Source organism: Hyalella azteca, unplaced genomic scaffold (assembly GCF_000764305.2).
Source record: "Hyalella azteca isolate HAZT.00-mixed unplaced genomic scaffold, Hazt_2.0.2 contig4947, whole genome shotgun sequence".
NCBI lineage: Eukaryota > Metazoa > Arthropoda > Malacostraca > Amphipoda > Hyalellidae > Hyalella > Hyalella azteca.
Window position 1 is genome coordinate 271,465 of NW_025935155.1, and position 24,495 is coordinate 295,959.

General features: G+C 37.3%; 3 protein-coding genes across 6 annotated transcripts; all 3 read right to left on the reverse strand.

The window, feature by feature from the left end:
• Positions 1-73: 73 nt before the first annotated feature.
• On the reverse strand, positions 74-11,971 carry LOC108675077 (nuclear transcription factor Y subunit alpha). 3 transcript variants are annotated; one of them, XM_018163063.2, is made up of 9 exons: positions 11,852-11,971; positions 7,729-7,780; positions 6,791-6,931; positions 5,938-6,085; positions 5,141-5,361; positions 4,264-4,440; positions 3,723-3,805; positions 2,798-2,840; positions 74-2,505 (listed from the first exon to the last, which is right to left on the reverse strand). In XM_018163063.2, the coding sequence occupies exons 2-9, from the start codon at positions 7,756-7,758 to the stop codon at positions 2,461-2,463; spliced, it is 888 nt and encodes a 295-aa protein (XP_018018552.1). In that variant the 5' UTR covers positions 7,759-7,780; positions 11,852-11,971; the 3' UTR covers positions 74-2,460. The 3 variants fall into 3 exon arrangements, with proteins under 3 accessions (XP_018018552.1, XP_018018550.1, XP_018018551.1); XM_018163061.2 differs by having other exon boundaries at positions 2,792-2,840; XM_018163062.2 differs by lacking the exon at positions 11,852-11,971 and adding an exon at positions 11,507-11,843 and having other exon boundaries at positions 2,792-2,840.
• Positions 11,972-14,674: 2,703 nt separating this feature from the next.
• On the reverse strand, positions 14,675-19,394 carry LOC108675079 (asialoglycoprotein receptor 2). The gene is made up of 5 exons (XM_018163065.2): positions 18,084-19,394; positions 17,541-17,602; positions 16,748-16,927; positions 15,388-15,535; positions 14,675-15,029 (listed from the first exon to the last, which is right to left on the reverse strand). The coding sequence occupies exons 2-5, from the start codon at positions 17,599-17,601 to the stop codon at positions 14,942-14,944; spliced, it is 477 nt and encodes a 158-aa protein (XP_018018554.1). The 5' UTR covers position 17,602; positions 18,084-19,394; the 3' UTR covers positions 14,675-14,941.
• Positions 19,395-19,458: 64 nt separating this feature from the next.
• On the reverse strand, positions 19,459-24,441 carry LOC108675078 (adenosine 5'-monophosphoramidase HINT2). Of its 2 annotated transcripts, none has more exons than XM_047880205.1 (4): positions 23,981-24,441; positions 21,015-21,260; positions 20,689-20,761; positions 19,459-20,290 (listed from the first exon to the last, which is right to left on the reverse strand). In XM_047880205.1, the coding sequence occupies exons 1-4, from the start codon at positions 24,068-24,070 to the stop codon at positions 20,199-20,201; spliced, it is 501 nt and encodes a 166-aa protein (XP_047736161.1). In that variant the 5' UTR covers positions 24,071-24,441; the 3' UTR covers positions 19,459-20,198. The 2 variants fall into 2 exon arrangements, with proteins under 2 accessions (XP_047736161.1, XP_018018553.2); XM_018163064.2 differs by lacking the exon at positions 23,981-24,441 and adding an exon at positions 21,465-21,488.
• Positions 24,442-24,495: the final 54 nt, after the last annotated feature.

Consider the following 24,495-nt stretch of genomic DNA (forward strand, 5'->3'; position numbering starts at 1 on the left):
GGAATATAAAAATTTGAATAAGCTCTTTTACGCCTGAATGCTAAGTCAGGAACTGAAAATGACAAGACATGAATAACATTCACTTCAGCCGGTTACATTTACTTGGTAAAAAAATGGATTAATGTACATACTATACATGGACATTTGATTACTATGTACACGATGATGCTATTTGCACTGATTGATGATAATTCAAGACTCCATCATTAGTATGCCGGGATACATAGGTTACTATATTTTCACTTATGCTACCCTAGGAAAGGCTGTGCTCCAACTCTCGAGTGTAGTGAACTTGATATAACGTGCCCCGTGGTCAACCGTTCGAGGATATTTTTACTTTTCCCCCAAAAAATAAGGCTGAAACAAACTCTCCCATCAGGTGTATTCGTGATATCAGCGTGCAAGACATTTTTTCTGTAAAATACTGAATATGTTCGAACTGCGTTCCAGGGAGATAGCAATAACAACATCTAGTATCTTCTCCCATAAGTCACGAATATCTAGCCATTTAAAGAAATTTTCCAGGCTACATAACAATTCCTACTTTAAATGATACTGGCAGCCCCTCTAAAAATTCAAATAATGGCACAATGAGCCAGCAAAAATTGTGTTCATTCAACAAATTCAATAAAATCACATTAGAGAAACGATTCAATTCCAAAATGAATTACGGCTAAAACGAGATGATCAATATTCATATATAACTCGGCTTAAATCAACAACACGCGTGTAATTCGTAGCAAACAACAGCAATAACGTCAATCACTAGAGATAATCACCTTAAAATAATTGACACATTATGTTAAGGGACGGACTAATGGATAGAAAAAAATTACACTAGGTCGCTTCAGACACAAAACAAAGTTGCTTTCTTTATCTCCCCTCAATGCATAGGGAATGTAATGTATTGGTAACGCCAGATCATTTTGGAGGATATAGGTACCAAATAATGTGAATGCATTTGAACAAACCTACAAATTTAGAGTCAACAGTTTACCGAAACAAAATGTAGGTATAACTGGGTACACTCTGAGAACATAAGTTAGTTGGTGGCTGCTGCATTTTTACTTGTGCATAATATAAAACCCTGCTAATAGATTAGTATAAGGTCTGCTTTTGAAAAAAAACACGAAAATACAAATGCGGGAGATTAAAGGAAATTCTGCACTAAGTAGGAATTGGGCACGTCTCATAAGTAGTCATCAGGAATTCCTTCCCTGGCACTGCATCCTATATCATTTCACAAGATCTACAATGCGTACAGTAACAACCCAGTGAAAATTTACTAACTTGTCAGCTTCTGATTTTAATTACCAGAGGCTAGGGTTACTATATTTTGTTAGGAAGATACGTGTGACACGTTCCCTTAATTTATCCGCAATTACAATTCTTTTGTACTCACAAAAGCGGAACTTCTTGTTATTCAAAATAATTGCCATGGTAAGGCAGTAAACTCAAAAGATATAATAAGAATTACAAACGATGTGCGTTCTAAACGCAGCCACATTTAACTAAAAATAAAACATCTTGTGAGTACACAATCAGACAAGGAAATTCTCGGCACTAGACCCGAATCCGAATTGTTCCAATTCAAGATCGATGCTCCAATATGCTCAACTCTTTCCTCTGACAGGAGCGATAAAAGCCGTTGTCACGCCAGTCCATAGCTTTCTGCGTTATGTGTTCAATAGGAGTCACGTTAATACGACTTAGCCGCACCGGACGATACACTAGTAGGAGACAACTGACCAAAACAAAACAGTTATTCTATATTGATAAGTAAATATACGATATCGTGTATAAAAATACGGCAACAACTTTAGCTGCCTTCGTGACCTTAATTCGCACTACATTCTAGAACGTGGCCCGCCATCATATTCAATTCTGTCGTTATGGGTACACGTATTTGCGTAAATAGAGCCAAACAACATTGGGATAATTAAGACGTTCAACTAAAGGTAATGTCAATAATTTGAATAAACATAAAATATGAAGAATTTACGGAAGAAATTAAGCGCTGTTCAGGAAGAAATCTAAAATTCATCTTAGGACTCAGACGAGATGCATTTACTATGGGTGGAAAATTTTCTCTTAACGGAACTTGAAATCGAACGGATCTCAACAACAAACGTACGAACACCCAAGGAACATGCGGGAACACGAGTGTCGTTCATAAGGTAGTGGCGACGACACTAACATACATACATACAAACACAATCTGTACAGTACATACATTCATACAAACGCAATTTGTACAGTACACAGACACGCTTTGTACATAATTTTCGATCAATAATGGAAAGCCACACGGTAAAAACGACCATCCCTTGAAGAATACGGACCTCAGCTCATCATTTTTACTGAGGCCGCTCTTACGATGTGGCTCCCCTGATGGAAAATCTGACCTCGTAATTGCGTCAAACTAAGTTACAACTTTTGGCTATTGAGCCAGCAAGTTGACTAGGCGTGGCCATTTACGCTGTTGGTCAGCAGCTCCATTTCACTCTGCAGGAAAAAAATAGATCAAAATAGAAAGTAAGATAGAAATATTTCAATGAGGAAATCGTGCCTAACTTTTACATACGGGCCAATACATCACCATCATCCTAAATACTTGAAAACAGCTCATAAATTTTTATGTTCAAATAATTTGAACATTTTAATATAAAATGCAAGAGCAGCTATCATTGGCTATTCGAGAATTTTGAGAGTTGATTAAGAAGTTTTATGACATTACAAACGATAATTGATGACGACTGTTAATTTAATAATCATTATTATTAATACTAACGCTCACTTGAAGACCAATGCCAGACAGATTATCCAGCATCTGACGCTCTCTGAAAAATAATAGAATAATCATTAAACTTACTTCCTAGACTAGATTCAAGCTGAATTAGAAATTTGATATCCAGTGCAATGTGTTCCTAAAAATCCATTCAAATGCGGACAATACTTGATGCAACGAGGATAAATTATTTTGCTGTCTCTTATTCGCGAACTATACCAATATCACATCTTCATACACACACACACCATTACTCGTAGTCGTTTCTTTCTGCAAATCAAGTTCCAACTGTTGCAGTTCAAGCTGTATGATCCATTATTTGGGTGTAACAAAAATAAGAAACAACAAATGCCAAGTCTCATTGAATGGCCAGTGTCGCAAGATTTGCCGTCATCACACGAGATTAAATTGACTCTAAGTACATAGAAATAACAAAAAAGTTATCGTCTACGCAAGTTAATTTTTGCTCCCGCCCAAGACGAGGTATAAAACATACAATCATGCAAATATTTTATTGGATGATTTCGACCACAAAAAGATCACGAGCGAACATTTGAAATGCAGTAAACAGAACTTGTAGTGCATTGAATATTATCTTTTGCAATTTTGACAATACTCACTTCCACTTCTCCCTGTTAAGGCAAAAAGGCAGCATGCAGGTCAAAAGAAAGATGTACGTGAGTTTGAAGCGGGTTTGCAGAGACGCTAAACGTGAAAATTGAACAATAAATTTTACCATGACAAACGTACAATAAATCAAGTCTCAGTTTTATTGACATTTCAAACTGTTTGCACGTTCCATGTAGACATTGAATGGTCACAGATTAGAAGGGTTCCTAGGGGATAAGTGATGGTCAGAGGAGGCAAGTGATGGTCAGAGGAGACAGGTGATGGTCAGAGGCAACAAAGGAAGGTTGAAATTAGGATCACTTACGGTGATGTGCCCTTATCAAAGCGCCCTCCCTCTCCTCGTACTCTGTTCATGGCATGTCGGTGTCGTGACTCGTGCAAGTATTTCTGCAAAAAAAGACATGAATGAGAATGGGTGCTCAACATTCTAGCAATATAAACGCCAACTAACATTAAACAATGTTTCACGGCAAAAAAAGTTTTTACAATTCATTACCAATAGAAGCTTTAAATTATGACACATATTAGCCTCATTACTATCTGTGAAATCGTTAGTAGCTGTAATTACATGAAAAATCAGTGATGGCAAACCAATCGTTACAAATAAAAGGAAATTATCATATAATTAAGCATTCAAGTATTACCCCCCGTCATCAACTAAACACAAAAACAGGATGTTTAACTTGTCCATAAAAAATGAAAATCAGAATGTATCAACACATTAACATAAAAACATAACAGTATAAAAAACTTCCCTTTATAAATGTTTGACTTGAATTTAAAGATGCCAAAAAACCAAACGGAACCAATAGAACCGCATTTATAATACTTAGCATGCAACGCACCCGCCTCTCCTTGGGTATCCGGCCATCACTCTCAAGCTTTGCTCTGGCTTGTCTGCGTTTGAGTATCCTGTGGTATTGCTTGGCGTTGACGTAGAGCGGCTCTTCCTCCACCACTTCCGTGGCTCCCGTTATAGGAACCCGCTGTATTTGTGGTACCGTTGCTGCTCCATTATTCACCTGCAACAATTTAGTTCAAAAGAAATTTAAGAGCAAATAAAACACCGAGCAAATTGGCCATATCGATATTGAAAACATTTCAGAGTCCAGCTCCATAATATGATTTTATTCATTTTTAGTTTTTCGAACTGATGATGGAGCTGGACTCCGAAACGTTTTCAATATTGATATGGTGAATTTGCTTGGTGTTTTCTTTGCTTTTGATATACGTACTAATTTAGCAGACTGATGATATACGTACTAATTTAGTTCAAGTTTTACATTGCAAAAGAAAATGTGGTATGAATTAAAACACATTGTAAAACATGTCAACACTTTGCATGCTAAACTAAATGGATGTCATTAAGTATCTTCAGACACGAGTTGATAAATACCCGTAATGGACAATTTTTTGCGATCACAATATAACGCACTACTGTACCATTCACAGTCACGATTCTCAAATAATAGAAGTCATATCCGAGGTAAACATTTCCTCTTCACAACCCAAGAAAATTATACTACCTAAGAAACAAATTAAACACACTTCCTTTAGTATTTCAATTAAAAATGTCAAGTTTCGTCTTACCTACCTACAAGAAGGATTGCAATTGAACTGTTAGTAATATCAACTAACAAGCTAACGAATTCTAGCAAGAACAAAGTAACAGAGTCATCTAATCAGGAGCAAAAAATTTGCTTAGCTGTAAAAAAGCCTCACCATTAGGACATTGGCAGGCAATGCGCCCTGCGAGTGCGTGACGACCTGAGTGCCGTGCTGCACGGGCACCTGCGTCGCCTGCTGGGGAGCTGCCACCTGCGCCGCTGCAGACACGGGACTCGTGGCTATATGAGGGGGACTGCTCGCGGTAGCGGGCACTTGGGCAACACTCTGTTGGGGCTGCTGCTGGGGAGGTGCTGTCGTCAACTGGATGATGCTACCTGCAATGCAGAAATTTCGCAAATTTAATTAGTACCACTCTAGTAAAAAATACCAGGATCAAAATAAACACAGTTTTATATGTACGAGAAGACACAAAACGCCAAAAAAGCATACATTTTGCTGAAAGTGAAACAAAATTTCCTCGTGCAAAATAGAAACAGCATCAGACATGCAACGGTAGATTTACCAAATTTCAAAGACGGCTTTAAATTGTGGAAACAAAGCCAATTTATCAAGTTCTCAAGTGTGACGTTTCAAAATAGAATATTTCTTGGACAACCTATGACAGAATTTACAAATTGTAAAACTAAATAAAATGAACACTGATACACTTCGTTGTAATACTTTAATTATGAAGCTTTGATTGATCTAATTCATCAACACGGCCACAGAAAATTTAAGCTTATCAAGAAGGGGTAAGTTAATACAATTACAGTATAAGTGTTAACATGAATTAAATATTATCAAGCTAAACAAAAATGAACCATTCTAGAAAATAGTTTAAGAAACATTTCATGGAATCTTCAGACCGTTCAAGAAGAGGCAGCTGTGGCAAAAGTTGGTAGCAAACTCACCAGGTTGAGGTTGTTGCTGAATGATGTTGCCCTGAGAGTCAATCTGCACAGGATACAGCAGAGTCTGACCGTCGGTGGTCTGGAGAATCTGTGCTGCTTGCTGGGTTGCAGCACCATTAGTCTGCAACACAAGCTGGCCTCCACCTCCCTGCAAGAAATTTGCAACTTAAATTCACATGCCGGTGCTCTTCTCCAAACAAGACCTCTGAGTATTGCTCAGTATAAAACGGCCAAACTTTTCAGGTACCATCAACTGGGGTAACTTCAGCCAAACCTACAACAGAAACAAATGGCAGCAAAACAAAATCATAAACGTTGGCCAAAGTGACTGAGGTGACTTTGGCCACCGGGGTGACTTTGGTCAACGTTTATTATTTTTTTTCTGTCATTTGTTCCTGTTGTACTGATGGCCGAAGTCACCCCAGTTGATAGCATAAAAAAACTAGCAAAAAAATTTATCAAGTATACAATATCAGAAAAAAATGTTGCTAAATAGAGGCAGAGATATTTCTTTGAAAAAAATAATCAATTTACTATGCAATTATTCCGCCAAAGACCAGGGATGGGCCTGCAGTTTTTTGCAGTGCACTCACCACATAATTTGAGCTTTGATATTCAAGAAGTTGCAAGATATAAAGAAGTTACATCGAAGATATGGCTGCTAACACTAACTAAATTGTTTAACAGTAGTCAGAGATTGCTGTAAAACTGGCAATTTACACAAATGCAGTATCAAGTTTAAAAAAAATTGAACTTGACTAATTCAATTGTTAAACAAGACAAAATATACCCATAAATTGAAAGCTTGATTCACACAATTTTATATTCTTCCTCTCGATGTGCCAACACAAACCTGAAGGCCAGATATAGGAACAACTTGTATTTGCTGCAGCTGAGGATGCTGTGCATTTGTAACTTGTATGGGAGCAGGTGCTGCATTTGTCAAGGTCTGCAGCATCAGCTGACCATTGGCTGTCTGAATGATGTGGGCCATCTGTAAAAAAAAAGTACAAATGAGCCTAATTGCACAGCTAATCACATAGTAATAACATGATGAATTCAAGTAGAAAAAGTTATCTTCTTTTTCACTAAGAGAATCAAAGGCATTTGGTACCTACCAAACGGCCTTCAAGGCTAGGTATATTTTACTGTTGAGTAACACAAAAAATAAAAATTAGGTTTTCAAGGAAAACTAATAAAATTAAAAGTTGGTAAAATCATTCATTTTGAACAGGAAACCATTTGAAGAAGGTGAAAAAAACCCTGTTTGGAATGTAGAAAAAGCAGTGAGGAGAATTCACTACTGAAGTAATTATAAATAATTATGGATAAAATTTACTCAGCCAAATTTAATAGTAATCAACATCTTTTTATATGCAAGATCTAAAGGTTAAGATGGAAATATGGGCAACCAAAGCTTGCTTTAAAATTTGTCAGACATTCTTTTCCACACAGATATGCTGATTTCAGTTTGGAAAAAAACAACCACACAATGGAATTTTCACACAGAGTGCACTTATTATTAAATCTTGACATAATATGAGAACAAAAAAAAAAAAAAACTAATAAAAATAATGATTTCAAAATTTTCCATGTCATGAAATACTCTAATCAAATTGTCATGTTAGTTTTTTCCAAAAGCATGTTCAATAACAAAAAAGACCTGCTTCTTTCTGAAATGTATAAAGGTATATGAAAATTTTGAGAATTATTTCACTGTTGTTTCTAGAGGGTCACTAAGAATGACTGCCAGCTGAAGAGTGCAAAATTTAATTAAAATTTTTGCCTCACCTGCCCTCCAGCCTGCTGCACGGCCTGCATCTTCCAATACAGGCCTCACAAACTGAAAATGAAGAGAGATAAAGATTTTATAAAATGAAAAAAAAAAAACATTTTTATTCCATTATACCATAATATACAAAATAAAAGTGCATTATAAATGGACCATATCAATTAATAAAATGTGAAATAATATGAAATAAGAATCAACCCTAGTCCCTGCTGAACATTTTCATATTTCTAAGATCAGTTTGCAGATAAAACAATGAATTAATTCTGGAGTCTATTCTCATACATTTTTGTATGGTCAATTGCTGCAACGTCATTTTCATGGACCATAAAACTAATTTATATTTTATTCATAATCTGACATTGAATGACATGCTTAAATCCTTTGGTAGGCCCTCAACTAAGATTGGAGCAAAATAAAAGTAGTTGCATTGACACAGGTTGCCTTACTCTTTTTTTCATTTTATTTCATTTTTGCTACCACAATGTGATGGAGAAAAAACCTAACAGTTAATGGATGTACACGGCACTAAATAGGCAATTGTAGTTTCTTTAAAGGCACTATCTCTATTGATAACTTCAAAAATCATTAATAAATCACATGTCAAGAAATCATATTTTTAAGTCATAAACCAACCACGCACAATCAATTGATATGGGACATTTGAAAAAAATGCTGTGCACAATGATACACTTTTCTTGTAGGGTAGTCAGAAGACATAAATACATAGGTATATAGTTAATAATTTAAATTGGTGAGGAAGCTAGATTTTCTGCTGGTGCATGGTATTGAGCAACATAGGAGTAAGCTAGATTCTTATTATGTTCTATCACATGATTATCCCAGTGTTATATGCAACACAAAAGCCATTTATGCAAACCATAACACAGAAATTATTAATTATTTGAAGTGATGGTTAGATGAAAGAGTAAGGATATATTTATGTATTCTATATCTATGTTTTAAAGGATAGTGGGTGTGATATATGTTGATTTCTATTATCAGTGAGTGGAACTTTTCTTCAGATGACAGTAGATTAAAAGGCAAGTTTCAGGAAGTAATTCTTATTTATTAACCACATTTTGAATGCAACAAACATGCATTTTCAAGTTAAAGAAGCATTAAACATTGAAATTTTGGTGGAAATAAGTACATAATATGTAATAAGTAATAACTAGGATACAACAGTAAAATTTTGGACCAAAAATTACTCGGAAAATTAGTTCAGACAAATCCAGTAGTCAGAAAATAGATAGCTGGGATCCGATCTGTAGAGATGAGGGGTTCAGCTATCGCCAGTCGGTTGTTGTCAGGCCACTGCTTGATCAAGATGCTGGTGAGTACCTTCAGAACAATGTGAGTGACAGTCTGGTTGTAAACTTGTCTCACGTGGTTTACCTGTCCTCCAGTTTGAAGGTAGCTAACAAGACAGCGGCTCGGTGTCTTGATTGTTAGTTCAATTTGTCCGATGTTGTCTAAAACATGTAGAAGTCTACAATCTTCTTTGAAGCAAAATTTATAGACTACAGCGGCCTCTCGGATAACTCCCGCGTTTTTGCAAGGGTCTTTGTTGCGTTTAGTTTGGAATTTGACATTATTGTCAAGAATGTCACAAAGCCTATTGAATTCATTGACAATTTTGAGATGAAATTGCTTGTTAATAATGCTTGGAGATCTGGTATGGTAGTGAGCTTGTCTCTGGTGGTAGGAGAAAAGGCAGTTCAATGTTGCAGTTGTCACTCCAATAACTCCAATGTAATCCATAACGTGAAGAAGTCTACAACTTTCTTTGAAGTAAAATTTATAGAATACACCAGCCTGTTGGAGAACTCTCGCTTTTTTGCAGGAGCCGTTGTTTGGTATAGTCTGGGGTTTTACTTCGTTGCCAAGGGTGTCACGGAGCCAGTCGAATTCATCGACAATCTTGAGATGTTGCTGCTTGATTATAATACTTTGAGATCTGGTCTGGTTTAGAGCTTGATCACGAATGCACCTTGATAAAACTTTGAACACGTATTCATTAGAACCTCACATTGATGTTCAGCTTGTAAAACATTGTTTAATTTCACATGTCTTTGGGAGATATATGACAATAAGGGCCAAAATTTGCAGTGATCAAAGAATTTCTTCCAAACTACTGAACAGATTTGAACAAAATTTTAGCAAAATACTGTTAGCAAAATGCTGCTAACAATTTTGATAGTATATCCCTTACCAAGCTAAATCTCCACACACTTGGTTAGGTACACTCATCAGTCATCACAACTAATTTCCAGACAAGCTTCCCTGGCATCCCTGCATCCTGATCCATCCAACGTACTGGAAACCTAACTGTGTGCGCTTGCAGTCTTCCAGATTTATAAATTACAATAATTGCAATAATTTAAAAGGAATTTTTAAAATGCAATAATTTCAATCCAAATGTGTGGGCAAGATGGTCTAAAGGCATAAAGGGTAAATGCGGTATATTCCAACACATTAAGGACGCATCGAGAAATGAAAAACTATAAAAAAATAACCGTATGCATTACTCGAGTTCTGTTTGCTTTACGTGACTCTCAAAACACTGCACTACGCGCCAGCAACAATGAAACGTCACAAAATGTTGCCATATTTATTTAAAAGCCTTAAGAATGCAAACCTACCAAATCCCTATATTCCAACACTGTGTGTGACTATATTTGGCACATGGTGAGACGTATTCTGACCTTGCTTCAAATCGTACTAATACGTAATTCCGACATCCACATGTTCGAATTCCGATTGCTGTGTGAGCTGTATTGGAATACAACACGGCTTTGAATTAGAACACTATTGAATATTGAGCACTACTTAATTTGGCTTTTAATTAACAGTTATTAAGCTTTTAATTAAGAAAATTTTAATTTTTGCACACAGCTTGGAACGAGCTGTGTGAGTCCAATTCAAGTTGTGTCGGAATTAGTTTTTATGTGTCTAAATGCATTTCTCAACTTAATCATCTATTAATTTATTTACCACTTGAAATCAGCAAATACAAGTATACTTAAAGGATTCCTAATATATTCACAGACGTATTTAAAAGTCTCAAACCATAATATTCTTTCTACACAAACAGTTTATCACTATTTGGTAGAGCAAGGTCAACTGTCAATTTTGACACATTTTTCGATGATCTCATTGGGTGGCATGCAGCCATGCACCATCTCTCTTTGGATCTCAACATTTTTCCGCAGATCCCGCTAGATGCCCCAGAAGCCAGACCTAGTGTTTTGGCAGTAGTTTGACGTGCAAATGTATGACGTCACTATTTCAACCATCAACGAACGCATGGAACTAAAACAAAGCTTAATATAAAGGAAAAACTAGAGAGGTGTCAGAATTACCCACGGTGTCGGAATATACCGCGTTTACCCTATTTTGCTGCTGATGCATCATCAAAGATCATTTAATAATAAAATTGATATTAACCCACTTTCTGCACCCTGGACAAGGTCTTTGGCATTGTTGATAGATGGACTTACTACCTACTACTATTAAGATGATTTATATTAGTGTAGAGAAAAATTGATTTAGGTATAAGGCCCATAAGCTTAAATGTTGATCTTTAAATATAGAATAACGTTATTTAAATAAACCCAACATCTTAAACTTGAGAATATTGCCTTATTCAAAGAATGCGAATGTATATTTTAATATGATGCAACGCCATGTTCATGATGATCTTCCTCTTCTGCCTCTTAGAAAATTGAAAATAGGTTAAAAAGCTGCATGCTTATGAAACGAATAAAAAAATCTCACCAGTAATTCCATGCAGAGAAGTCTTACATCTTGGTCTAGCTATGATATAAAAAAATAAAATAAGCAAAGTCTCGTTACAAAACACTTCCATAACTAATGATGGCATAGCCTACTAGTTGGATCACTTGGATGTATTACGAACTGGATATTTTGCACCTGATAGTCTGGTACCAACTACCGCGCTCCCAGACCGTTCATCGAAAGCAAGATGGCTACCAAGATAGTGATTCAATTTGCCAAAATGACGTCAAAACACGATCTTCGATCATCATAACACTAAATGACATTATAGAAAGAGAATCAAAAGTAAGCCTCAGCATGTGTAGATAGTAATTTGTAGCTTACATCGAGTATTAGTAGAGAAGTTCCGTTGATTGGCAGTAGGGCGACACCAATGAGAAGGCGACGGCGTCTTTTCGTTAGCTCGCATTGGCTCGAACTTCACCATACACGCAGCAACTCCCGCTGATCTTCGTTCACTCGGACATCCGTAAAACGCAGTTAAATAGCAATCAAACACTGGCTAGAAATAAGCACAAAAACATGTACTGCTATCTTTCGGGGAAATTTGACACTTGAAAAGTATTATTATCCGATCTATTACATATAAGCAAATATAGTTTTTTCTCAATATTATTCTAAGTTATATTGTTTTTGATCAGCATATTTCAGCAAGGGGTTGCAGTTTATGGTTGTGTGATCCGTGATAAAAATCTTTAGCATGAATTTGTATACATTTTAGTGCATCATGTAGTTAGATTTGAAACGATAAAGCTATAGAAGACAACTATTCTTCCGAATTATCAACCTACAAAGAGAAATTATGAATCTAATCATACCATAATTTGCATGTATCGCTATATAATTTAATCTAAACTTATATGAATAAATGTAACTATTCATATTGATTATATTGATACAAGCTTTAAGTTCAGGCAAAACATATGTTTCGAAAATATACAGATATGTTTCAAATGAAATTTATTAATTTTATTTTGGCCGCTAGAGGGCAGAAAGCCAAATCCGTTGAGAAACAGCCAATGCAGAACCTCAAGAATACACGCTGCGTCGAATTAGTGGGCTCTGCTTGTTGGTCACAATACTGGATCATGGAACTTCGCTTTCGAATTATTCGGCACTAATTTGTTCTTTTTTACTAACCAAAATATTCATTTATAAATTAGCTCAACATATTAATTAGTAAAAAATATCCAACTTCTCACCCTAAATTTCTCAAATTAGCATTATCAAATGACTGAGTATTATCTTCCCACTAAAAAGATGGAAAAAATTCGGCAAAGTCGCAGTTAGTCATTTGCTAATTGTAAACTTTATAACAAATCATGATATTGAAACAATTAAAATCACCGTAACTAGGCCTCGCAAAATAACAGCATTGACCTTTTTTGGAGCATAGATAGACCTTACAGACCCTATTTTGCAAGCGAATCTTTTTGAAAAATTGTTTGAAGTATTTTGAAATTCGCTAACTAGCTATGGCAAATGAGGACCAAAGCGGACTAGGCCAAGGCATGTATGCCAAATTTGATAAGAATCAGCGGAAACCGAAATGAAAAATTTCAATACTTTACTGGTCAAAGTTATCACTAAAATGATTAGTGTTTCGGATAGCACATCGAATCACCAAATAACTACTCTTGATAGCACAGGAGTTATTTTAATTGTGGAAGAAGAGTTTGAATTAGGCTTCCCTTGAAACGTCATCATCAGTTAATAATATGACACAATATGCCTTTAAATTCCTTCTATATTATTAAGTGATAACAGTGCGTGCAGTAGTCCATATAGAAAGTTTGAAGTGATTCGTTCTACGGTTTGGACGCGCCAAAATTGCTAGCCAATCGTAGGAGTTATTTGGAGACTTGGCAACATTGCATGAACGTTTATAGATTTTCACCTTGCGTCCATTGGTTAATCGTTATTAAATCATAACGAAATCGGATTGGCTGCACAAGTAAACGTTTGGCATCCTTTCGCAAAGGATTCATGCACACTTTTTTCACAGACATCTCTGCAACTCGCGTGCAAACACGAATTTTTTAGAAGATTCATGCTCATTTCGGATGCTCGGGTTGAACAAAGGATCTTTGAAACAAAGAGACTCAAATAAGGGCGCAATCATGCAATCCGCGGTATGGATTTAACTAAAAACGACGAATTTAGCAAAGAAAATACAGGTACACGCTCAATAAACAGTTCAATGATGCAAAAGAATGTATTAGTTGTATTTCACTACACTGTTTGAAAATTCAGACTGTACAAGCTGCGTACCGCTCTTTGTTTGTGGTCTCAAGTTGATTATTCCTTTTTCAATGTCCAGTACTAAATGTGACGAACCATCGAGTGAAGACATTGCAATAAAGTTATCTATCTATGGTTATCTCTCATTTTCATGACCTTTAGGATGATATATTTATTGACCTTGTGTTGATTTTGCTAGAAATATACACGTCAGGCTCGCGTGCTGAAGATCGTCTCATTACTCTCATATCAGTATAACACGTTGTTGACACGGATGATTATACAGCTAAGTTTTATAAAAAAAATCAACATTAAATTACTTGTTAAAATTGCACTGTTTGTTACACTGCTTGTTACTAATTAATTATATTAATTGTTACTAATAATGCCATTATCCGAGACTTAATTTGTGCCAGAGCAAGTTATCTTGCTACCACTGTGAAAAAAGCACAAATTGAACCTTTCTGGGGTGGAAAGTAAGGAATAACATTGCGTCGTAGTAAATCCTTTATAATTCCACGTTATAAGGATCTAAGTAACGAGATAAGAGCAATAGAAACGCAGACCATGTCACACAAAGTTGTCCTCACGAGACGTCGGCCGCCCGAGAAGAGAAGGGACGGACAAAAAGGAAGGAGGCAGCGAACGAAGAGACCTAGAAAGGAAGGGGGCGAAAGAAGAGACAGAGAAAGGAAGATATCGGACTCCGTCCTACGTTAACAACCTAACACGTATCCACAATCAGAACAAAACTGCACAGATGGAGAATGCAAATGGCGTCGGTGTCGTATACACATCAGAATTATTCAAGGCAGAATCACATGACACCTACAAACATGAACAATACTGTCGCATGCTACTATTAAACAACTATTCGGGAAACTGAGTGGGAAAATGAGGAAAATATTCATTTACAAGGAGGCTTTAATTTTTATTATTTTTCACTGAAAAGGCTAATTGATGAATGGTCGTGGGTAATCTGACGTTTCAATTGGTACAGGTGCTTAAATTATTGGAATCGTCGAGTTTTTTTACCGAATGCAATCCTTGTAGCATCGGAAGTCATATTAAGCAAAGGAGACCTTCAGCCGATCTTCGACAGTCATCCTACACTGGTACTAAAAAGCAACAGGCATTCATGTATCATGTAGGACATCGCTGTTTCAGGAGGAATTAGTAAACCTCGACGCCCTCCGTTCCCAGGGTGTAGCGCTGCTTGCAGATGTAGCGTTTCGGCGTGGAGCAGAGGTCTTCCCACAGCCTGAAGACAGAGTTCAATTAGTACTGCTGCTTCAGATGAGAACAAAAATAACGGGCTTAGGACAGTTGATATTGACCGATACGCTTAAAAAGGACTGGAGTAACATGCAAACTTTGTCTTCCTTATTTTACTAAATGGAAGGGAGTATACCCGACTTGAGTCTCAATATAGGAGGTGATACGTGTTTACGTCATGTATTTTGTTGCAGGCAGAGATTTACTGGCGAATGTTGGAGCACTGGTAAATGATACTAAATGAGCTACATGGCTGGGCAAACAATAGAACTACTTATAGCATTCTAAAGCAGGAGTAGTTATGCAGCTTCATTATCAATGTTGTTAAGTAAATATGGCCTTACCTGTGGGTGTGGGAGCAGACGTAAACACACATGTCGCTGCCAGATCTGAAGCGTCTACCACGCCACTGGCTGGGCACCTCCACCTCACTGCCACCCCACACGTAGCGCCCGCTTTCACCACGACCAGCAGTCCAGTAGGTACCCGCAACTGCAACGTTCCCAATTGCTAGGTATTGATTTGTAGTACAAAAACTATCGAAAACGGGAATTTGATTCTTCTACAACACAGATTTTTAAATAATTCAGACAGTACATGGAAAAAATTATGTTATAAAATGCAGTAGAAGCAGATAATTACAGAATTCAAAGGTGGTCTAAATATATTGACCACATGAAGTAAGTAGATACAATGTACAATGAAGTAAGTAGATACAATAATATAATGCAAACGTAATATTATTACTATGATAGCTGTGTCATGGTAGGTAAATGACTCATCACAAACTGCACCCAAAAATACGTCCATTTTCTCCACAACGAAATATATTCGAAGCAACTACGAACATTGGCGATCTTTCTATTAAATGAGTAAATATATCAATAAATCTTTATTTTAATTATAAAAACAACATTTTTTGCTGTATAAAAGCCACAACCGTAGTAATTATCTGTCTAAGATGAACTACTGCGAACTACGTATTTTCAATAAGAAAAAGAAATTTGGTAGACGAAACTTCAAGGCTATAATAAAAAGGGTTAATGACAATTTCCAACTCTTAAGCTCACTGCTTACGATTAGTTAGCATTGATATATGAATCGTTACGATCGAAATCTGAACGTTTATTTTTTGGTAATATATAGGTCTTCAAAAACTCAAATATTAAATATCAAGACTTGATTAATACGATTCAGAAAGACATACAATAAATTAATTGAATATGCCATATAGTACAATAATGATCTAATAAACATACCTCGGTTTGATCACTAGGCAATATTTGGCCCATAAAAAATTTCAGATTTCACATCATTTTCACAGCTAACTGCCAGTTTCATACCTGCAACTCTCTGCTCCAATCTCTCGGCCATCCCGACCTGAGTGGCCGTGTAAGTATAGATATGGTACAGTAGAGATATAAAGCTGATTTATTTGGACTAATGCGGTTTCAACTCAAGCCAAAAAGTTCAGTGGGTCCACGCACAAGTCACACAGAAGGCGGGCAGCAAAACCAAGTGAGCCCTAATAAATGGGTCCTAATACCGAGGGCGGCAGGAAATAAAATAGAAGGCCTAATAATAAAGTGATCCAGCTTAATTACACCTCTCACTTCTCTGTGATAAAGCAATGATGGCCACCATTTCGATCTCACTGCTGACGAATAAGAACTAAAGTTTAAACTGGTCTTGACTAAACCTTACAGTTGGCGTTGATGTGGGCGATGATGGCTGCCTTGTCAGCCTCGCCGTTGATGTCGGCGAGCGAGGAACCCTCCGCGTTACAAAAGGCCTCCGCTTCAGACGCGGACCGGACAGCCTGGTTGAACCTATAGCAGCTGCTGCCGATAAGCACGTAGTCGGTGCCGCAGGTCACGCCACACGCTGTCAACGCATTTAAACTTGGGATCACGCACTACTCGATTGAAATATTTGCGGTCATAATAACTTATGAATGATGGTAAAAATGGGCAAAATAGTTTAATATAATAATAATAGCGGGTTCAGCGTTTAGTAGGCCGTAGGCCTGTCGCCGATTCTTAACATCGCAAAACATTCACAGCATTTTGCGGTCTCGAACTCGCAACTCACTGCTACAATTCTGCTTTGCTTAACCGCCCGGCCTCCTTGTCGATTCTGATCCGAAACTGGCGCACAGAGCTGGGATCGAACCCGCGCCTCTCAGCGCCAATCTTCTTACTCTGAACTGAAACCGCTGGGCCACCCTGTAACCACCCAACATATAATCTTTATTTTGGCAACGGTGCACAGATTCAGTTTAAAGAAATGTTTTAAATGAATATTGAACACACACAAAATTAGATAAATAAATATATAAGATAAAATGAAGCGCACGAGGGAAAACTAAATAGAACTGGAGTTCAAAATGATAAGTTATGAATTAGCAAATTGGGCCGTGACTCCAACCAATTAAATTCATTTCGGTGGATGACTAAACTTAATTATTCAATAAAGTTAATCAGGCACAATCACTCACCGAGGTGGATAAGTGCGAGGACCACGGCGGCGTGGCGCAGGATTTTCCCAGCGATTTCCATCCTGAATAAATTTAGAAATTAGAGGAAATATAAACCATGAAATCGAATTTTCGATGTATATAGCATCAATCCTGCATTGTGCTTAAGACCTATTATAGTAGGAGTATAGTGCTGCAATGCGCACCCTAATAGCTAATGGACCTATTAAAACTTGAAAGATTATTTAAAATGCATGCAGGTTGTGTAAATGATTCAATGCATGCATGGCCTTACTTATTGAATCAGATTCTCTGTCAATAATATGGGAACAGTTTCAGCTGCATTGGTCAATCGATACTAATAAAGTTAAAACGCAACAAGGAATGCCAAAACGCAACTAAAATTCCCGTTTATTTGATATTTATGGTGAAAATTTTTAGTAATTGATGATTAGCTAAATAATATTTTTAAAAGTATGACAAACGAACAAAAGAAAATGTCCAGTAAATATATTTCAGCTTTTTATGAAGTGCCTGACTTTCACTTGAACATTGAAAACTTACTTCTTTGTGGGATTAGAATGAATACCTCGGGAAGCTTGTTAACTTGTGAATGCATGATAACTTGCCTAAGCACGCGCATATATTCATGAGAGAGAGGAAGGCGAGACAAAGAGAAACAAATTCTCAAGAAAACCGCCCCGCATCATTGATAGTCACTTCGAATATCCTAAAGATAATTTCTTTTACAGAACAATCAGTTTCCGTTACTGATTTGCACGAAGCTTTCTCAGTATCTGACGCAACAATGAACAGGATGCCGTTAGCTCGTCTGAATATTTATCTCCCAAACCTTGTAAGGAATATCTAAGAAGACGAAAATTTTACAGGCTTAAATAAAGCTGTTAGCGCCATATCCGTCAAGGTACAATGCTAATAAATTTTCTTTTGAATTCCTATGGGAATGGAGAAATTAATCGCAGCGAATACATAGATGAATTACATTTTAAATTGGGATTTAACAAATCTACTCTAACGAAATTCTGTGTGTATGCTAATCCACTATTCTCAATACTTGTGTTAATTTTTGACAACTCAGTTTAATGAGATTGAGCCATCTCAGTTAGCTAGCAATTTGGAAATTTATACATAACCATGAGCATAAATAAATACTCATTATTTCGATTAAAAAATTAATTTATACCGGAAGAATAATGCACTTCCGGTATGTCTTCATATTAGCACCCCTCTTATCTATGTCGCAGCTCATAGAATTAAAAATAATTTTAACCAATTCATTATTAAAAAAAATCAAGATAATTAAGACTTCAAGCCTTAAGAATTGTACACTCACCAAAAGTAACATCAGCATTCTAACAATCTTGGCAGATCAAGTTAGTACCAACATTTACATAACATTTCAGGTAGGATGTACGGATACCGCACTAAAAAACGAATTCCAATACAATTGATATTGGAAATTTGTGCTTTGAGTGTATCTAGCTCCCAGTATCCGGTAGCATATTTATCACGTAGCTCTATTATACAATTCGAGTATAACGAACACTTATATGTCACCAATTAACGGTATCCACCGAGACTTGGTCCTCAATTTAATAACAGTTGTTGTGTCTGGTGGATGGAAGCGCCAGACTTATTTGCATATTACCCGGTATCGTCAAAAAATTTAAGCTCAGCAAGATGTCGTCCAATGCATAGAAGGAAAAAAAGTTGTCTCATTACGAGGCAATGTAGCTAAATTGAAAAAAATTGCAAGAATTCTTCGAAAGTTATCACCAGTGTAGATTGATACTGTCGGCTAAAAATTATCAATTAGATTGATAGCGTGCATCTTTGTGTGCATCAGCTTTGAAGTAAATGTCCTCGAAGTGTGAGGATATGAAATGGCCTTTGCCTCTGGTATAAGGTAAATTAGAAAAGCCCATTTAAATGCATTTCAACGGTAACATGTGAATTGAAGATGGTTTCCCTACATAGAAACAATCAAGAAGACATAACAGCAGTTTTCTTCCCAAGAAACAAAAACGCACAGAAATATTCTAAGAAACATTGAAGATAACATGCTATGACCATGAATAACAATTTCATAAAAGATACAACTTATTAAATACGACAACATCATTTGCTCAGTGGTACATCATAATATTATAAAGACCTAAGTTTATTAACATACATAGCCTGCACATTGAATTGCACAAAGTAGGGTTAAATACCGTAGGGTTACATTTGTAAACCTCTTCAATCTTTCACTGCTTGTAATTCTCACTGCAACTCAATGGTTTGCTGAAAATAAGACAATCAAATTAAACACTTTAGGGAAAATACGTTTCCCTACCATAAATTTGACAAATTTAAATAATTGTTTCAGTTAATAAATATAATAGATTTCTTATTTACTCATCAAACAGCAGCGTCCATTTTATTTAGATCATAAAATGTACATGCATTTACTTGAAAGCTCTCGTTTGATAGAATCTTCATTATTTCATAGTAATTTTTCCTAATCAATAACAGCAATATATTAGCTTTAAAGTTATGATATCTTTGTAATCCTTTGATCTCAAGCATATGGTGCGTTTCAAAGTAAACAATTTATTGAAATCAGAAATTAAGCAAAGACTATGTGTGGCAGGACTCGGCAGGAGGATACCAGCATCACTAGCCAGGGGGCCACCCCATCTGACGACCTCCCAGCACGTGGACGTGGATGTGGTACACACTCTGGGCTCCATTTGGACCGTTGTTAATCACTGCACAACAACACGCACAGTAACATCCATGCCTGCCTCAAGGGGTACTAGTAAATGGTATGAAATGATAATGCGAATTATCAGAAGTTGTAGAAATTATATTAGGATCAAGGTAGTTTGTCTTTAATGTCAATTTTGAACTTTTTAATATTTAACTGATATCTGAACTGAACTAAATATATGAACTCAGCGGCCTCAAGCAGAAGAGTTCATTTCCATATCATTTATTGCATCCAGACCTGAAATTATTTTCAATGGATATTAGTTTTGGAGTAATATAATGAATAGGGAGAAGCATAAATGCAAGTGTTGAAGAAAATAACTCTGACGAAGCATGGGTTTTATTTTTAATGGTGTGCAACTGACAGAACACAACAAACAGAAAGCTGTGAACTCACCTACTCTGTATCCATCCTGTAGTTTCTCCTGGTCTGCCACTTTCTTGGCTACTAGCAGCAAGTGGCCCAGCAACTAGAAGTGATGAAATTATTAAATTAGAGAGAATTAAAAAATCATGGCAACTTAAAACTTTCTATTTATGCATTTGTTTACTGCTGAAATTATACACCAAAATAAGTTTAAAATATTATTAAACACTATGTAACTTACATGTGATACGTATGTCATATATTCAAAATTAAAACAAAAGTTTATAATATATGGATGAGCAAACATACAAAACAAAGAGTATAAAAACTGTGGGATGAAAGACAAATTTGTATACCTCTTTATCTGAAGCTTCTGCTTTTTCTAACATAAGAATTCTTCTCTTGGGAATAACAAGAAAATGAACAGGAGCCTGAGGGTTGATGTCCCTGAAAGCCAGACTTAGGTCATCCTCATAGATGATGTTGGCAGGAATGGAGCGACTGATAATGGCATCAAATATAGTAGGTTCTGCCATGCTGTACCGGCCATGCTGGGCCTTGTTAACTTCATCGCTGCAGAAACGATAACCCAAGTTGGCAACCTGCATAAAAAATGACAATTAAAAAAATTTGATGAAATGATTAATGCAATAATGTCATATAGAAAACTATAATCAAGAAGCAGGACTAATGTGCCTTTGAATTGGGAGATAATTATAATTTTTTTATAACAAGTATGAATTAAACAATACTTTTAATTTTTTAAGCATTGGACTGGAGGCATTAGATGTAAACTCATTACTCACAGTATTAGGAAAACAAGTTTTTGAACATGTTGGTAATGTTCTGAAGATATTTTTATACACCAAAGGCAGGCACTTTGAAAAATTGTTTAAATGAGCCATTTTATTGACAAGTAAGGCAAACTATTGGTAATGTAAGGTGCAAGGAAAGAAAGCTTTGTGTAGGGAATTCAAGTAACAGATAAATGTAACAAATAAATTCAGAAACCTTATGATTTAGCTTTATTACATAAAGCTAAAAATAATACCATGCAATATAAATAAAGTATCATAGAATATGTAATTCAAAGCAAAATACTGACAATTCATAACTTTAACTTTTATTCAAATATTTCTCTATTGAAAAAATTAAAAACTGATAATAAATTTTGGAAGGTTGCTGCAAAGCTGATATTTCATTATTTAGAGTTGGACCATAAAAATGATAGAATATCTAACGTGGCTGAAAGCAAAAAGAATTTTTTGTAAGCAGAAGATAGTCACTTGAGATTTGAGAATTCTTTATAAAACCAACCAGCATCTAATATTTTTTTTTCTATATACCTAAACAATGGTCAACTGACTCAAATCAATGTAAACAAATCTGGGCCACAACTCTCTATGGATTCTACCTAGCCCAGGCCTAGGGTGGGGTAAAGCAATCAAAAGAGCTTCTCAGTTATCATGTGGTATATATCAAAGCCTACAAATCATAATTGTGATCAATATACTATGGATTTTATTGAACAGCAGTAGGTTATATGCATAATCAGTGATAATGCAGCACAGTGCAGTAGCTGCTTCTGCTAGTGCTAATTGTGCTAAATGGCAACCTTACCTAGCTATGTGTCATGTGAGTGTGACAGTAGTTGATTATATTTTAGAGTATGACTAATAATAATGACTTGTGGTGGGTGGTAGAACTAGCTCCCTCAGCCTCAGGGCTCAGGCTATGAGGCTCAGCCTGATATCATACTACTAAGTACTAAGTGAAGTATGTATGTAGTCCATTTTGAGGTTGCATAAATGTCCCTAGACAGGGCACTTGTTGCACCTGGATTTAGCAAATGATTTTCAATGGGTTACTTAATCTGAAGTATATTGTTCCAGGGCAGTCTTGATCAGCTTTCAGAGATTATTCAGGCGTCCAGTACTCTTGATGTATTCAACTGTAGCTTTTACAATGGCAAACTGGGTGTTCCATGTGAAGTCTCCTCCACCCAGCAGGTCTCGCACTGTGAGGGGGCTAACCCCGTAGGGGTCCACAGCATTTTCAAGTATACTTCGGGCTTCCAGGTGTAGTCCACAATGTAGAAGGAAGTGTTCAATGGTGTCCTCCACGTTGCAGTAGTCACACATTGGAGAGGGTGACATACCAAATTGGGACAAATAGGCACCCAGGCCTGCATGGCCCAGGCAGAGACGGGCCAGGCTGACAGCAGCCCTACGAGTCGGAGCAACCACCCATGGGACAGGGGACAGTTTGCTGCGTATTGTAGTCAAGTGGACGCCCTTCCCTGTTACCCTTACATCGGTCACCCAGGAGTCCAACCAGCGCTCATGCAGTCCCCTTTGCAGGCAGCTCAGACGGTCTGATTGCTCAACATGCAAGAGTACACTGAAGTCAAGTGAGTGGCCCAGCTGCGCAACCTTGTCAGCCACCTCATTGCCATGAATACCAGCAAGGCCTTTTACCCACTGCAGGGGAACAGTCAACCCAGGTGCTGAGTGCAGGGCCAGCAAGTGCTCTCGGATCTTATATACGATGAGTGTGCAAGAGGGGCTTGGGGTTTCAATGAGTTGCAGTGCTGACCTAGAGTCAGAGCACACCACCCACCATGCAGGGCCTTCTCAGAGATGATGACAAGTGCCTGCAAGATAGCATATAGCTCAGCAAAAAGTACGCTATGCATTGGATGGAGGCGCCAGGCAACAGCCCGAGATTCATCTGGTATAAATACTCCACAGGCTGTAGATGAGCCATCTCCTAGCCGGGAGCCATCGCAAAATACTTTTCGGTGGTGAGGATAGTTTTCCTTCATGTGTACCCTGAAGGAGTACGCAAGATCAACACCTCCAGGCAGCTGTGGGTTCTTACAGCATTCTGGTTGTATAGGAGACCAGGGGGGGATTGGGTCAACCTGTGCCAGATAGAGGCGTCTGCATTTCGGTTGCTCAAATATCTGCAATAGTCGTGCTCCGTCCGCTAGGGCAGTTGTGCTGTCCTCAGGCACTTGGCTTAGTCTTTCTGCTGTGTAGTCATTTCTAGGTCTATGTAAGATTTTAATATGCCATTGTGCTCCAAGGAATTGGCGCCGCAATGGGAGGGGAGGAACATGGGCTTCCACTTGCAGTGAGTTGATTGGACTGGTCCTTCTAGCTCCAANGGACCAAAATCACCCGATCGTCAGAGGTTGCCCCCTCTACACCAAGTGGCTCAATTACTGGAGGAGGTTGGTGAGGACCATGCATGGCCGGCACTGGAAGGTGGATGTCATCTTCAGAGCAGTCAAAGTTCCGCTGTAGTGCACTTTTCTTACCTCTTCCAGAATTTGGGTCCTCCAGGAAAGACCCCCTTCTTTTCCGTATTGTTGCTCCACTTGCACATTCCATGCGTTCTGGCATGTCATTTTCTATGATAGCGCTGGCAGGTTCAACTTCTAGGAAATGCTGCAGTTGGGATGCCGTAAGATGGTCTTTTTCTTCTAGTTCTTGTTTAATGGGGGCTTCGAAGACACGTCCATGTAGCCCCAAGACAGAGAGCTCCAGCATGCACAGCACACCTTTCAAAGAGAACAAGGTGCAGCAGAGCCGCAGAACACAGCAGAGCCTTGAACATGGCAGAGTACGGTTATTGCTGGAATGATTCCAAGCAAGGTTAGTTTTGTAGAAAAGAGTCTCGTATGGGCAAGACTCTGATGGAGAAAGAGAGTAGCATTAGTCAAATAGAAGGCAAACAAAGGTACTCCTTACAAGGGGCAGTCATTACAAACCACTATGCAGAGGGTGGATGCAGCGTCGCCAATATATGGATTTTTAAGCCCAAAGCGTCGCC